The 12166-nt window shown below is 42.9% G+C and overlaps 2 protein-coding genes across 2 annotated transcripts; both read right to left on the reverse strand.

Annotated features, from left to right (window-relative positions):
• Positions 1 to 8350: 8350 nt before the first annotated feature.
• On the reverse strand, positions 8351 to 8713 carry LOC150051743 (keratin-associated protein 1-4-like). The gene has a single exon (XM_090351712.1). It carries the CDS (start codon positions 8711 to 8713, stop codon positions 8351 to 8353), a length of 363 nt encoding a protein of 120 aa, XP_090207838.1.
• A 2059-nt stretch (positions 8714 to 10772) lies between these two features.
• Positions 10773 to 11414, reverse strand: LOC150051744 (keratin-associated protein 9-3-like). The gene has a single exon (XM_090351518.1). It carries the CDS (start codon positions 11394 to 11396, stop codon positions 10773 to 10775), a length of 624 nt encoding a protein of 207 aa, XP_090207644.1. The 5' UTR covers positions 11397 to 11414.
• Between the last annotated feature and the right edge of the window lie 752 nt (positions 11415 to 12166).

Here is a 12166-nt window from a genome sequence, read left to right on the forward strand (position 1 = left end):
CTCTCAACCCTACCCATCCTCTCAGCTTACCTTGATCCATTTTCACAAATGCCTATTTTGCAGATTATGACTGCATTTGCCTGCTCTACCTCTCTCCATTTGTCTGCCCTTAAACCTAAAAATAAAATCTTAAAATATTTTTGAAAAATAAAGGTACAATCTTTAGTATAATATTTTACATTTTTATTTGCGCAGGAACAACATTAAACTGAAGACACGTTTTAAACTAGTGGGCTTTGAAAGTCTTACATGCATATATTTTCTTGATCTACCTTGGCATAAAATGGCTTAGAAAATTACACAAGAAGCAAAAACCAAAACAACAGCTCAAAAGAGTCTTTGACTTTAACCGTCTTCTTACCAGAGTGTTTCGTAGCTTTGGTTCTCTATGTTACATTAACATATTTTAAGTCAGTCACTTACTGATTGAATACTTCTTGCAAGTCAGGCATTGCACAGAAAGAAGCAAGTAAGATCCAAGTGCTGGTGGCTCACGCTGGTAAGCCTAGCTACTTGGGAGGCTGAGATCTGCAGAATGTGGTTTGAAGCCAGCCAGGACAGAAAAGTCCATAAGGTTCTTTTTCTTTTTTAACCTCCAATTAACCAGCCAGAAGCAGAGGAGTGCATCCTCTGTGTCTTACAGCTCTGTGGCTAGCACTCTTAATATGTTTAACGTGTGTAATGATTTAATCAGAGTATCTGACATATTTATCACCTCAGACATGCATGATTTCTTTGTGTCAGAAATGTTCAAAATCATCTCTGCTCTATATTTTGATTGTTTGATTATTTGTGGTCAATCCTTATTAGCCTACTGTGCTATTAAGTATTAAAAGATACAGTCCTATACTGGTTTATTTAAAATCGGGAGTGATAGGATGTGATTCATGCACAAAAGGAAATGAAGAAGAAGCCAGGAGCCAGTGACTCATGCCTGTCATACTCAGGAGGCTGAGATCTGGGAATCAAAATTCAAAGCCAGCCCAGGCATGAAAGTCTGTAAGACTCTTATCTCCAATCAACCACCAGAAAACTAGAAATGGCACCGTGGCTAAAGGGCAAAGTGCTAGCCTTGAGCAACAAAGCTCAGGGACAGTACCCAGGCCCCAAGTCCGAGTCCCATGACTGACAAAAAAGAAAAGAGAATGAAGAATAGCAGATAGACCAAACAAGTGGGGCTCCAGGTGTCAGGATAGACTGCTAGGAGGTGGGAGAGCTGGGGAGACATTTGAGAAGAAAGGTGATGAGTGAGAAGATGGGTGGACAGGCAGGTCAAGAATTGTGTGGAGGGCTCAGGTTTACTCACAGGTGAGGAGCCCTAAACCAACACTGTCCTCGGGTGGTGGGAAAGGGGTTGATGGTGGTGAGCTTAGTTTAGGACCTACACAGGCTGAAGAGCCTGAAGTCTGTGAAAGAGAGCGGGCTGTGGTGTGAAGATTTGGGAGGTCCCACATTCAGAGGCAAGTTCTGCTGACTATGCAGCTCCCAGGCTGGGAGTGCAGTGATCACTTTTATGTGCCTTAGTCACCCGTGGTTGTGAACTTCCCAACAACATGGTGGATTTCTGCGCTGCTATTGGACAAAGCCTCCCACCACAGCATGGCATCTCCAAGTCAGCAAGAATCATAGCAGGTTTCCCGCTCCAAGGTGATTCAAGATGGTTGTTGTTGTTTTAAACTGGTTGGAGAGCTTCGTATCTTCATACAAGCAGGATATGGAAACCTTCTAAATGTGTCATCCTTATAAAAGTGCCTGCGATTAAAAAAATAAACCTTTGGTCATTATTTCCTAAATTGCGTGATATTTTATTAAATAGATAAAACAGATCAGGGCTACCATGAATATTGATCTTCCTACTTATTACCTGATGTTTGCTTCGCTCTTGGTTGCCCATTGGGACAAAGGATTTGGCGCTCAGATTAAATAATTCAGTTGACTCAGGTATTCCCTCTTAGTCTGTGATGAGAGTTTGCTGCCTTTTTATCTTTGCATTGGAAATTACCCCTAAGTTGGAGTGCTTGTTTCTTCTGCTTGAGAAAAACTGATGGTAGGTGGGTGTGGCCCACAGGGCCGACCGTGATTATTCCACTTTCCCTCATGTCCACCCATCTAACCTCCCTGCCCCCTGCTGGAACCAATCTCACAGTGTTCAGTCACATGGCAAATGCAGTATTCTTTTGTTGCCAATCTTGATTGAGTTTTTTTTTAAATAGACAGATACTCATCTATAATACAGTGCTTAAAAATGGAATGCAAGCTGCTCAATGGTGCCAGAGTGAGGATTGTTGAGCGTTCACCGCAAATAGTGCTGCTTCACACATTCCACATTGTGTGTGTGAGTGGGGAGGGGTGGAGGTGGGGGAAGAGCTGGGGTTTAAACTCAGGGCCTACGTGCTATTGCTTAGCTTATTTGCGCAAGGCTAGTCACACATGCACCTCTCTCTCCCTCTCCCCCCCCTCTCTCTCTCCCTTTCCCCCTCTCCCTTTCTTTCTCCCTTTCCTCCTCTCCCTCTCTCTCTCTCTTTCCCCCTCTCCCTCTCCCCCCATCGCTCTCTCATTGTTGTTGTTGGTTTTTATTTTTTCTGGGTTGAATTGGAGATTAGAGTCTCATTCATGGAATTTTCTGGCTTTGAACCATGATCCTCAGCTCTCAGTCTCCTGAGTAGTTCAGATTATAGGAGTGAGCCTCCATGCTTGGCCTCCACCCCTCACTCTAACATCTTTTTATTATTATTGTCTTTAAGTCATTGTACAAAAGGGTTTCAAGTCAAGGCGGCAGTGTAGTCCATGTCACTCCTTCATCCTCTCTCCCATCTCTCATCTCCATCCATCCCCTCAGGTTGCCTGGTTCTATTTGCACATGTGAGTACTAAACTCACTGATTGAATCCACCCACCCTTCCTTTCTCCTTTCATTCGTCACCCCCTCCACTTGACCTCCCATTCCACGGCACCTGTTTTATCTACCTGATATTCATTTTGTTCAACAGTAAGTTAGTTTTTTTGCCAGTCCAGGGCTTGAGCTCAGGGCCTGAGCACTGTCCTTGGACTTCTCTCAAGGCTAGAGCTCTACCACTTGAGCCTGAGCACCACTTTTTTTATGTATGTGGTACTGAGGAATCGAACCCGGGTCTTCATGTATGCTAGGCAAACACTCTACCACTAGGCCAGACTCCCAGTCCACTGTAAGTTAGTTTTGCAAAGGAGTTCCACCACTGGACTCCTCTCCTAGCTATGCCATGGTTTAGTCAGTGTGTTTGTGCATATCTGCACAGGTGACCTTGCAGCCTGAGTAGTTACTCTTCCACTGACTGGAGTCTTGCCTATTTAACTTGGGAACCATAGCCTTCAGTTTAGTTCTCACACATGATTGTAGACTACAGTGTGCTTAAATAATGTGAAACTCTGTGTTAGCTACCACTCACTTGGCTGGATAAATGGACATTAATAAGATTTGAATGCCTGGCATATGAAAGTATTTTTTTCAACTTACGATGCAAAATCTACTATTAGAATATTTAAGCTTACACTGATTCTATAATAAACTTCAGAGATTTAAATGGTACATTATTTAAATATAGGATCACCTTATGACTTTAATATATTTTGAGTTGTGAGCTGATTAACTAAGTGGCTACCTGTATAGTAACAGTAAACTCATTTTCAAACAGTCTAACAGAAAGGATTCTAAGTACCTAGCATGGATTTTATCATTTAAATCTTACCACAGCTTTAGAAAGTAGCTATTGAAGTTATCCTCTACTTCATAGACAAGGGGGGTGACTGAGATGCGGAGTGGTTAAATCAGCCAGCATCCTTAGCTAGTACGAGGATCTGAACCAAGGCCTTTTTGGCTTTAGTCTATACCAGCCATCACCATATATTAATCTCATTTTATTCATTATTAATTTTTTCAAGAGAAGGTGTATCATTTGGCGTGTTTCATCAGGTCTTTATTGGGAAGGTAAAGCCCAGAAAGCACAGGTGTGTTCTCTAGTGTCTCCATATTCTGGGGAGTCACAGGGTGCATAGGACTCAAATCTAAGCACGGGCAGGGTGTTGGGGGGAGAGAAAGGGAATTCTTGTGGTAGGAAACAGGAGGACTAAATGCCTACAAGTATAAAAGTGATGTTTTTAAGGAAAGGAGTGAACAGCGCACTGTATCCCAACAACTAACATGAGGTTGAAGCTACAGGTCGAGTTTTGACTTCCAGTTTGAGTCTAACCATTTGGACCATTGATCATCAAAGGAACATATCTCTGTGGAGAAGTTACCTTGCACAATTCTGTGTAACCTGTGAATACAGCTAATGTAACTGCCCCACCGATAGGGTGTGTAAGGGAGGAATTAATACACGACAGTTTATTAGTATTACTAGTAGTAAGAGTCGTACAGTGCTCCATGGCCCTTGTTGGTGTGGTACCTATTCAATAAATCAAAGGAAGCGGGATCTCTTTAGCTGATGTTTACAGATGCCTTCTCCTCTCCTGTCTCCCCTACTCTCTCCCGTGGGGGTGAATCTGGGAGAATTTGAGTTTGGCTGGTGCGTCTCTCATGCCTGATCACAGTTTTTCACTACAAGTTTTGAAGCCAGGGTCAGTCTTACCTCCTGCAGAAGTCCCCCGGCCTTGCCCTGCTAAGGTTTCACAGCTCTGCTGTTTTCCTCTCTTGCCCCCTAGTGGTCAAGTTCAGTAGAGTCTCTGGCAAATGAGTGATGAGGATTCCTGGGCAATGGATTCCTGGGCAAAGCTCAGTACAGAAGAGAGAGATAGCCACACTCTGGACCCAGAGCAATTTATTCTGCAACCCACAGCTTCCAGCACAGGCATTGTTAGTGGAAGGAATCTCCCACCCCACTCTGTACTCCCAGTTCCTTAATTATATTCTCTCATCCTGAGTGATTTTTTATTTATTTATTTTTTTTTTAGGGTGAGGTGTCAGGGTTGGATTTATACTTCAATGTTTAACTGATGAGCATATGACTATAAATAACAATATTTAAACACTTTTAGGTTTGATTTACTCATCTACAAAACAGGGCCTTACCAACCAGCATATCCAGCCATGGATTAATGACATATCTCCTCTGGAAAATAACACCTTAGGATTTCCACTAAATATTTTATGGATCTCTGATTATGATTAAATTTCAGATGTTTTTCTTTTTTAAAATATATTTTGTTATTATTACAGAGGTGATGTGTAGAGGGGTTACAGTTACATGAATCAGGCAATGAGTACATTTCTTTTTGAACCATGTTTCCCTTTCCTTCTCTCTCTTCGTTTTCCCCTCTCATCCCTGCCCACAAGATGTATAGTTCATTTTCCACATAGTGCCTCTTGTGTACCATCATTTGTATTTTCTCACCATTTGTTCCACCTTTTCTGTGCTCCCCCACACCCTCCCAAAGACAAACTAATAAACAAGACAGAGGGAAACCAAAACAGCAAACAACAGCAGCAACAACAACATTTTCTTTTCTTGGAGCTCATTTTGTAATATGTTATTTTCTATGTTCATATGAACAAGGTTACTTAAGCCTTTGTGGTCCACTCCTATGTATGTCCTCCTTTGGTCTCACTGTGTGAACATTTAGAGACCTGTATAATTTATCATGTTCCAGTGTGTGTGTGTGTGTGTGTGTGTGTGTGTGTGTGTGTGTGCACGCGTGCATATTTTAAACCATTCAATGTGTTTACTTACAGATTTATAGGCACATTCTAGTTTCTGCAAGTGAGGGAAACCATGCAACCTACATTTCTTGGGATCTGGCTTACTTCACATAATATAATTTTTTCCAAGTCTTTCCATTTCCTTATGAATGGTACAATATCTTTCTTTCTGATGGAAAGTGCAGAATTCCATTGTGTATATAAGCCACATTATCTTGATCCATGTGTGCTTCTTGGTTGATTCCATACCTTGGCTATGGTAAGCAATGCTACAATGAACATGGTTGTGTTGGTAGCTTTAGTGTAGCCTGGTGTTTGTTCTATTGGATAAATGCCCAGGAGTAGAATAGCTGGGTCATAGGGAAGCTCTAATTTTAGTCCTTTGAGAAACCTCCATACTGCTTTTCATAGTGATTAAACAAACTTACATTTCCACCAACAATTTAGTAGAGTCCTCTTTTGTTCACATCCCTTCCAGCATCTGTTATTAGTTTTCTTGATAATGGCCTTTCTAACTGAGATGAGATGGAATTTTAATGTTGTTTTGATTTGCAGAGATGTTGAACGTTTCTTTATGTGTCTCTTGGCCATTATTACTTCTTCCTCTGAGAAGTATCTCTTTAAGTCTTTAGCCCATTTATTAATTGGGGTGTTGAGTTTTCAAGGGTTTATTTTGGGGTGTTTAAATTTGGAGTGATAAATATAGTTTTAGATATGAGGTCTTTGTCTGATGTATAGCTGATAAAAATCTCCCATCCTGTGGGCTTCCTGTTTTTCTTGCTAGCTATATCCTTTGTCATGAAGAAAATCTTTAGTTCATTTATCTAGTCTTTCTTTGATTTGTTGTGATTCTAGGTTTTTGCTAAGAAAGTTTCAGCCTGCGCCTACGAGCCCTACTGTTTCCCCTACCCTTTCCTTAATATTTTCATAGTCTCAGATTTTTCTGTCACTGAAGCTTGAACCCAGAACCTGGATATTACTCCTTAGCTTTTTGCTCAAGGCTGGCTCTCTATCACTTGAGCCATAGCTCCATTTCCAGCTTTTTTTGGGGGGGGTAGTTCATTGGAGATAAAAGTCTAAGAGTCACATAGACTTTCCTTCCTAGGCTGGCTTCTAACTGTGATCTTCAGATCTCAGCCTCCTGAATAGCTAAGATTACAGGTTTGGGCCACCAGCACCCAGCATCCCACTTTTGCTTTGAAATAGGATATATATTTTCCACCCTATCATTAGACTATTGATCTACCATGAATCTTTTTAGGTATCATGTGTAAGGAGTTGGTATTTAAGAGCTTTCATCAAATTCAGAGCAGCTCAATGAATCTGGTCTTGAGACTAACAAGTAGCCACAGTAGCGTTCATTGGGATAGTCAGATATGTGAAGGTCAGATCCTCTTCTAATTCTCATGGGATATATGTTTCAAGTGAGAGAAGGTAAGATGAAGAAGACATGGGAACATCATAGGTATATATTCCTTTTATTTAAACAGGAAGGCTTTCGCAGAACCTTAGAGGATACCTATTTAGGTTTTGATGGCCAGTCTTTTGTCTTTCTATTTTCATAACTATCTTTTCTTTGAATCTTCTATTTCAGTGTTGGCTCACAGGTATCTGCAGGATACGGTAGGCAGGGAACTTTGGTAACTTCCTTTTTTTGTCTCCATATTTTTTTTTTCTTGCCAGTCCTGGGCTTGAGCTCAGGGCCTGAGCAAAATCCTTGGAGTTTCTCCAGGCTAGCGCTCTACCTCTTGGGCCTCAACACCACTTCTGGCTTTTTTCTATGTATGTGGTATCGAGGAATCGAACCTGGGTCTTCGTGCACGCTACACAAGCACTCGACCACCAGGTCAAACTCCCGGACCTTCTTCTTCTTTTTTTTAATCCATCTTGGGGCTTGAACTCTGGGCACTGTCTCTGAGTTCTTCAGCTTGAGGCTAGTACTCTATCACTTGAGCCACAGTACCACTTCTGCTTTTCTGGTGGGTAATTGGAGATAAGAATCTCATGGACTTTAATGAGATTCTTTAAATGTCAAGGTTGGCTTTGTACCTTGATCCTCAGATCTCAGCCCTCTGAGTAGCTAGGATTACAGGTGTGAGCCACCATGCCCAGCTTAGATGTTGTTAAATGATAAGCAGTGAAGCCATTAGGTGCACAAATAGAAACACAGCCTTGATTTCTTTGCTAAATATGTAACCTTTATTAAGAAACACCAGAAGATACCATAGATACAATTAAATTAGTCAACAGACATGTTGTGATTCTCTGATGACACCTGAGGAATGTTACTTGGCTACATTCTAGTACCTTTGATGTTGGAGAATTTGCCTTTTTAGAAAAACAGAAGATAAAAATAGATCACAAAGCAGGATGCATACATAGCCATGGGAACAGGGGTTAAGAGAAAATCCTCCAAACATGTCCATTTTCAATCCCACAAGAGAGGGTCAGAGAAAGAATACCCAAAGCCATTTGATGACAAGGAGGGAGGGCCATAGAATTTTGGAGTCAATAATTCAGAGTCTAGAGTAGAACCAGGTAGAGTCAGCTGCTCCTATAATAGGGAGCCCCCAGAACAGGAAATGAGATAGATGGAGGGACTGGTTAATGGTCCACTTCCAAGATGGACACTTCCAAAGTACAGTGTCCTAGACATTAGACAGCAGCAACCTGGCTCTTAGCAGATGGGCTGGCAGCAGTGGCAGCAGCAGGCTGGGCGGCAGCAGGACTGTCCACAGTAGGATGGGCGGCAGCAGGAGGCCTGGGCATGGTGCAGCTGGCAGCAGGTGGGGGGTGTGCAGCTCACCACGCAGCAGGGAGGCAGGAAGGTGCCCTCCACGCGGCAGTCTGGGCGGCACCACCTGACACGGTAGCTCACAGCTCCAGAGCCTCCCTCCTGGCCAAAGCCAAAGCCGCCTCCAATGCCACCTCCAATGCCAAAGCCAGTCTGGCAGCAGCTTGGCTGGCAGATGCTGGAGCCCAAGTTCCCGCCGAAGGAGCAGCTGGGAAAGCCACAGAAGCTGGTAGCGCAACAGGCCATAGTTGTGAGGGGTGGAGGTGAGAGGTGAGCTACTTGGAGCAGTTTTGAGTTGTGGAGGTGACTTCCATGTGGGGCCTTTTATATACCCGGACCGGCTGCTGTTTGTAAAAATTCTTCACATATTTTTCTTGCTTTTGAGGGGTTTAAATGTGTCCCTCTGATTGGCTGCCCATGGAAGACGTGTGTCACATTATAGAATTGCGTTTGTTTTACAAGGTCCCTGAGACTTTTTTGCTGGTTAGTAGGTTTGTGGTTTCCTGAGTTCAAAGAATCCTCCCATTTGACATCAAGCCAACACCCTCATTTTGAGTAGTAGACATTCCAACTGACCATCTAGCCAACTCTCTAAAGCTAAGGGCAATTGTGATGTTTTTAAGGATTTTTTCCCCCATCTGCAGACCCAATTCCATGGAATGTAAGACAGCCAGGGTTGCAGGGAGAACCTTTGCTCATGTGTAATTAAATTCTCCTATGCATTGACTCTGACATCCTATCAAATTCCCAATACAGTTCCTTTGATTTTAACCCATTTGAACTATGTAAATACGAGTTCTGTTCCAGACCAGGCCTCTTTTCCTGTGACTCAAATGAGTTTAGTATGTAAGAAAGGTTAGCTTCTGGAATAATCTTAATAACTATTCATTGAGTCAAAGTCAATAAATGTTCACAGAGTAAGTGGAATAAAGATCACAATTCCTAGGTGGCTGGACCACTCATAAAGAAGTAAATAGAACTGTCGTGATATCTCTCATGAGGGAGACTTGTAATTTGAGTAAAATGAGCATGGGAAAAATGGTGAGTTATTTTTTTGTCTGAATTTGATCATCAAATGAAAGCTTAGGAAGAAAGACTTAGGAAATTTGGAAGACTGTATCACCATAAATGTGTCCTTTCTAAAGTGCATCATCTTGTGTATGGTCTATTACTGCTATTGGTTATATGAGAGGGGCAAGCACTGGGCACTTGTAAAACAAAAAAAAATGGGAAAATATTTTTGGCTAGTTTTTCCTGTAATTTTGTTTCATATACATGCATTTTTATTTGTCAAATAAAATTAAAAATTAAATATCAAAAGCAACTTTCTTTGGTTCTAGGTTTGTGTTAACTTCTTCAGAGAATTTTTTTCTTGTTAACTTGTTTCAATTAGGATGTAAAGTACAGATCCATGATATTGCTGTGTTGATCTCAGGTGGGCATGAGAATAGAGGGGGAAAAAAGAGAGCTAAAAGCTTAGAGTGAAGAGATATTTGGGAATCAGGGAGACGATGGACATAGACCGAGGCACAAGAATTGAACCTAAATGTTCTTGGGAATTAGTACTGGTACGTACTGCAGTATACATTTAGTAGATAGTAGATCATATAGATTCTTTTTGGTGGGCATGAACGAAGGAGCATTGTAGTATATTAAATGGGAGGAGAATACAGATGGTGTAAACACACTTGAAAGCTGGCATGATGGTGATTTATGAATCATAGCAGTGATCTGCCTGAATATTTCAACTAAAATTATCTGTATTAGTCAATACCTCACCCTAATAGAGCCCACACGCATCTAAATAACTACGAAGGTTAATCATTATATGAGTAACTATTAAGATTATTTAATTAGCAGGTGGACTCGGGCCTAATTCAATACTAAGGATCCTGATCACAGTGCAAATTCACTCTTGAATTTCAGCTGTAAACAGCTTTGAGCCACAAGAAGGACATAACTCGGCTTGCTTTGCACATCAAGGTATTTTATTTAACGTAACAGGAGGAATAATCAAGCAGAAAGCAGGTCTGAAGAAGAGCAGGGAAGCAAGAGATAGAGAAGGAAGTTGAAATGTCAGGAAAACACGCAGTCTCATCCAGATGCTCTACTGAAGGCCCAGGAAGCTCTCCAGGGAATGCTGGTTGGAGCACGTGTTCAGGGTTCTGATTGAGAGTTTCATCGTTTTTGAGCACCTTAGCAACAGGCTGATACTTAGCAACCCTCTAGTGGAGCACTTCTTCAGAGGTCCTTGCTGTTTCCCTGTGCTTCCTCTTTCATTCCTAAATCACCAGGGGTCAGGCTCTTAACATGTGGGCTGGCAGCAGGAGGGCTGGCAGCAGGTGGGCTCGTAGCAGGTGGTGGGCTGGCAGCAGCTGGGCTCACAGCTGGAGGTCTCACAACAGGTGGGCTCAGAGCAGGTGGGCTGGCAGCAGTGGCAGCAGCAGGCTGGGCGGCAGCAGGACTGTCCACAGTAGGATGGGCGGCAGCAGGAGGCCTGGGCATGGTGCAGCTGGCAGCAGGTGGGGGGTGTGCAACTCACCACACAGCAGGGAGGCAGGCAGGTGCCCTCCACGCGGCAGTCTGGGCGGCACCACCTGACGCGGCAGCTCACAGCTCCAGAGCCTCCCTCCTGGCCACAGCCAATGCCATCTCCAATACCACAGCTGGTTCCACAGCAGCTGGGCTGGCAACAACTGGGCTGGCAGCAACTGGGCTGGTAGCAACTGGGCTGGCAGCAACTGGACTGGGAGTAGCTGGGCTGGCAGCAGCTGGACTGGGAGCAGCTGGGCTGGCAGCAGCTGGACTGGGAGCAGCTGGGCTGGCAGCAGCTGGGCTGGCAGCAGCTGGGCTGGCAACAGCTGGATCCACAGTTGCCACTGGTGGAACAGCTGGGGAACCCACAGAAGCTGGTAGCACAACAGGCCATGGTGTCAGGAGTCAGGTTGAGACTTGAGTTCTGGAGAGAGAGGTTTCTGGGTTTGACTCTACCTTCCACACAGCTGGCCTTTTATATATATTCCCCAGAGCTGCTTGTTTACCTAATGTTTAGCATCTTTCCTTGATGCCAGTTGCAAAGTCACTCTTTGATTGGCTAGTACATGAGTTGTCGAGAAAATTATAAGTAGCATTTGATTGTTTGTTTTTGTTAATGTTCAATTAAATCTCATTAGGGTTCTTCCTTCTTCGGACTAAGTGAACGTACATGCGTAAGCCAGATGCAGCAGCACCTCTTTACGTAAAGTCACGTGGCGGACTAGACTAGGGCCCAGCATTGCCCTGGTGTCATAGCTGACCTTCAATGACCTTTAGATACATTTCATCCAAACCGATATTGTTTTCCAAACTGGTCACTTAAGGTGGAGATTTCATAGACAGTTTGTTCAGACTGGGAAAAACTAATCTTAGCATCCTTTAAACATTGAGTTATCACTTGATTCATCAACACCCAGACAGCATCCACCTTTCTGTGATCAATGTTTGCAAGTTATGGGATCATAAGAATTATAATTATTAATCTTGCCTTTAATCACCAGAGAACATAATTTCTCAATGGAAGCTTTTAATGTTTTTTTTTCCCCTGGTCAGTTGTTTTCTGACTAGATTAAACTAAAAGCATAAGCTAGTAATGGGTGCATATTGTGACAAGTCAAACAATCCAGTCATCTACAGAACAATTCTTCTTTCCTGAAAGGGCAT

Source organism: Megascapheus bottae, chromosome 17 (genome assembly GCF_031878675.1).
Source record: "Megascapheus bottae isolate mThoBot1 chromosome 17, mThoBot2.hap1, whole genome shotgun sequence".
Classification (NCBI taxonomy): Eukaryota; Metazoa; Chordata; class Mammalia; order Rodentia; family Geomyidae; genus Megascapheus; species Megascapheus bottae.

What these genes read in the sequence shown, in the direction of transcription:
- LOC150051743 (XM_090351712.1), bottom strand. Translation starts at nt 8,713, where the DNA reads ATGGCCTGTTGCGCTACCAGCTTCTGTGGCTTTCCCAGCTGCTCCTTC.
- LOC150051744 (XM_090351518.1), bottom strand. Translation starts at nt 11,396, where the DNA reads ATGGCCTGTTGTGCTACCAGCTTCTGTGGGTTCCCCAGCTGTTCCACC.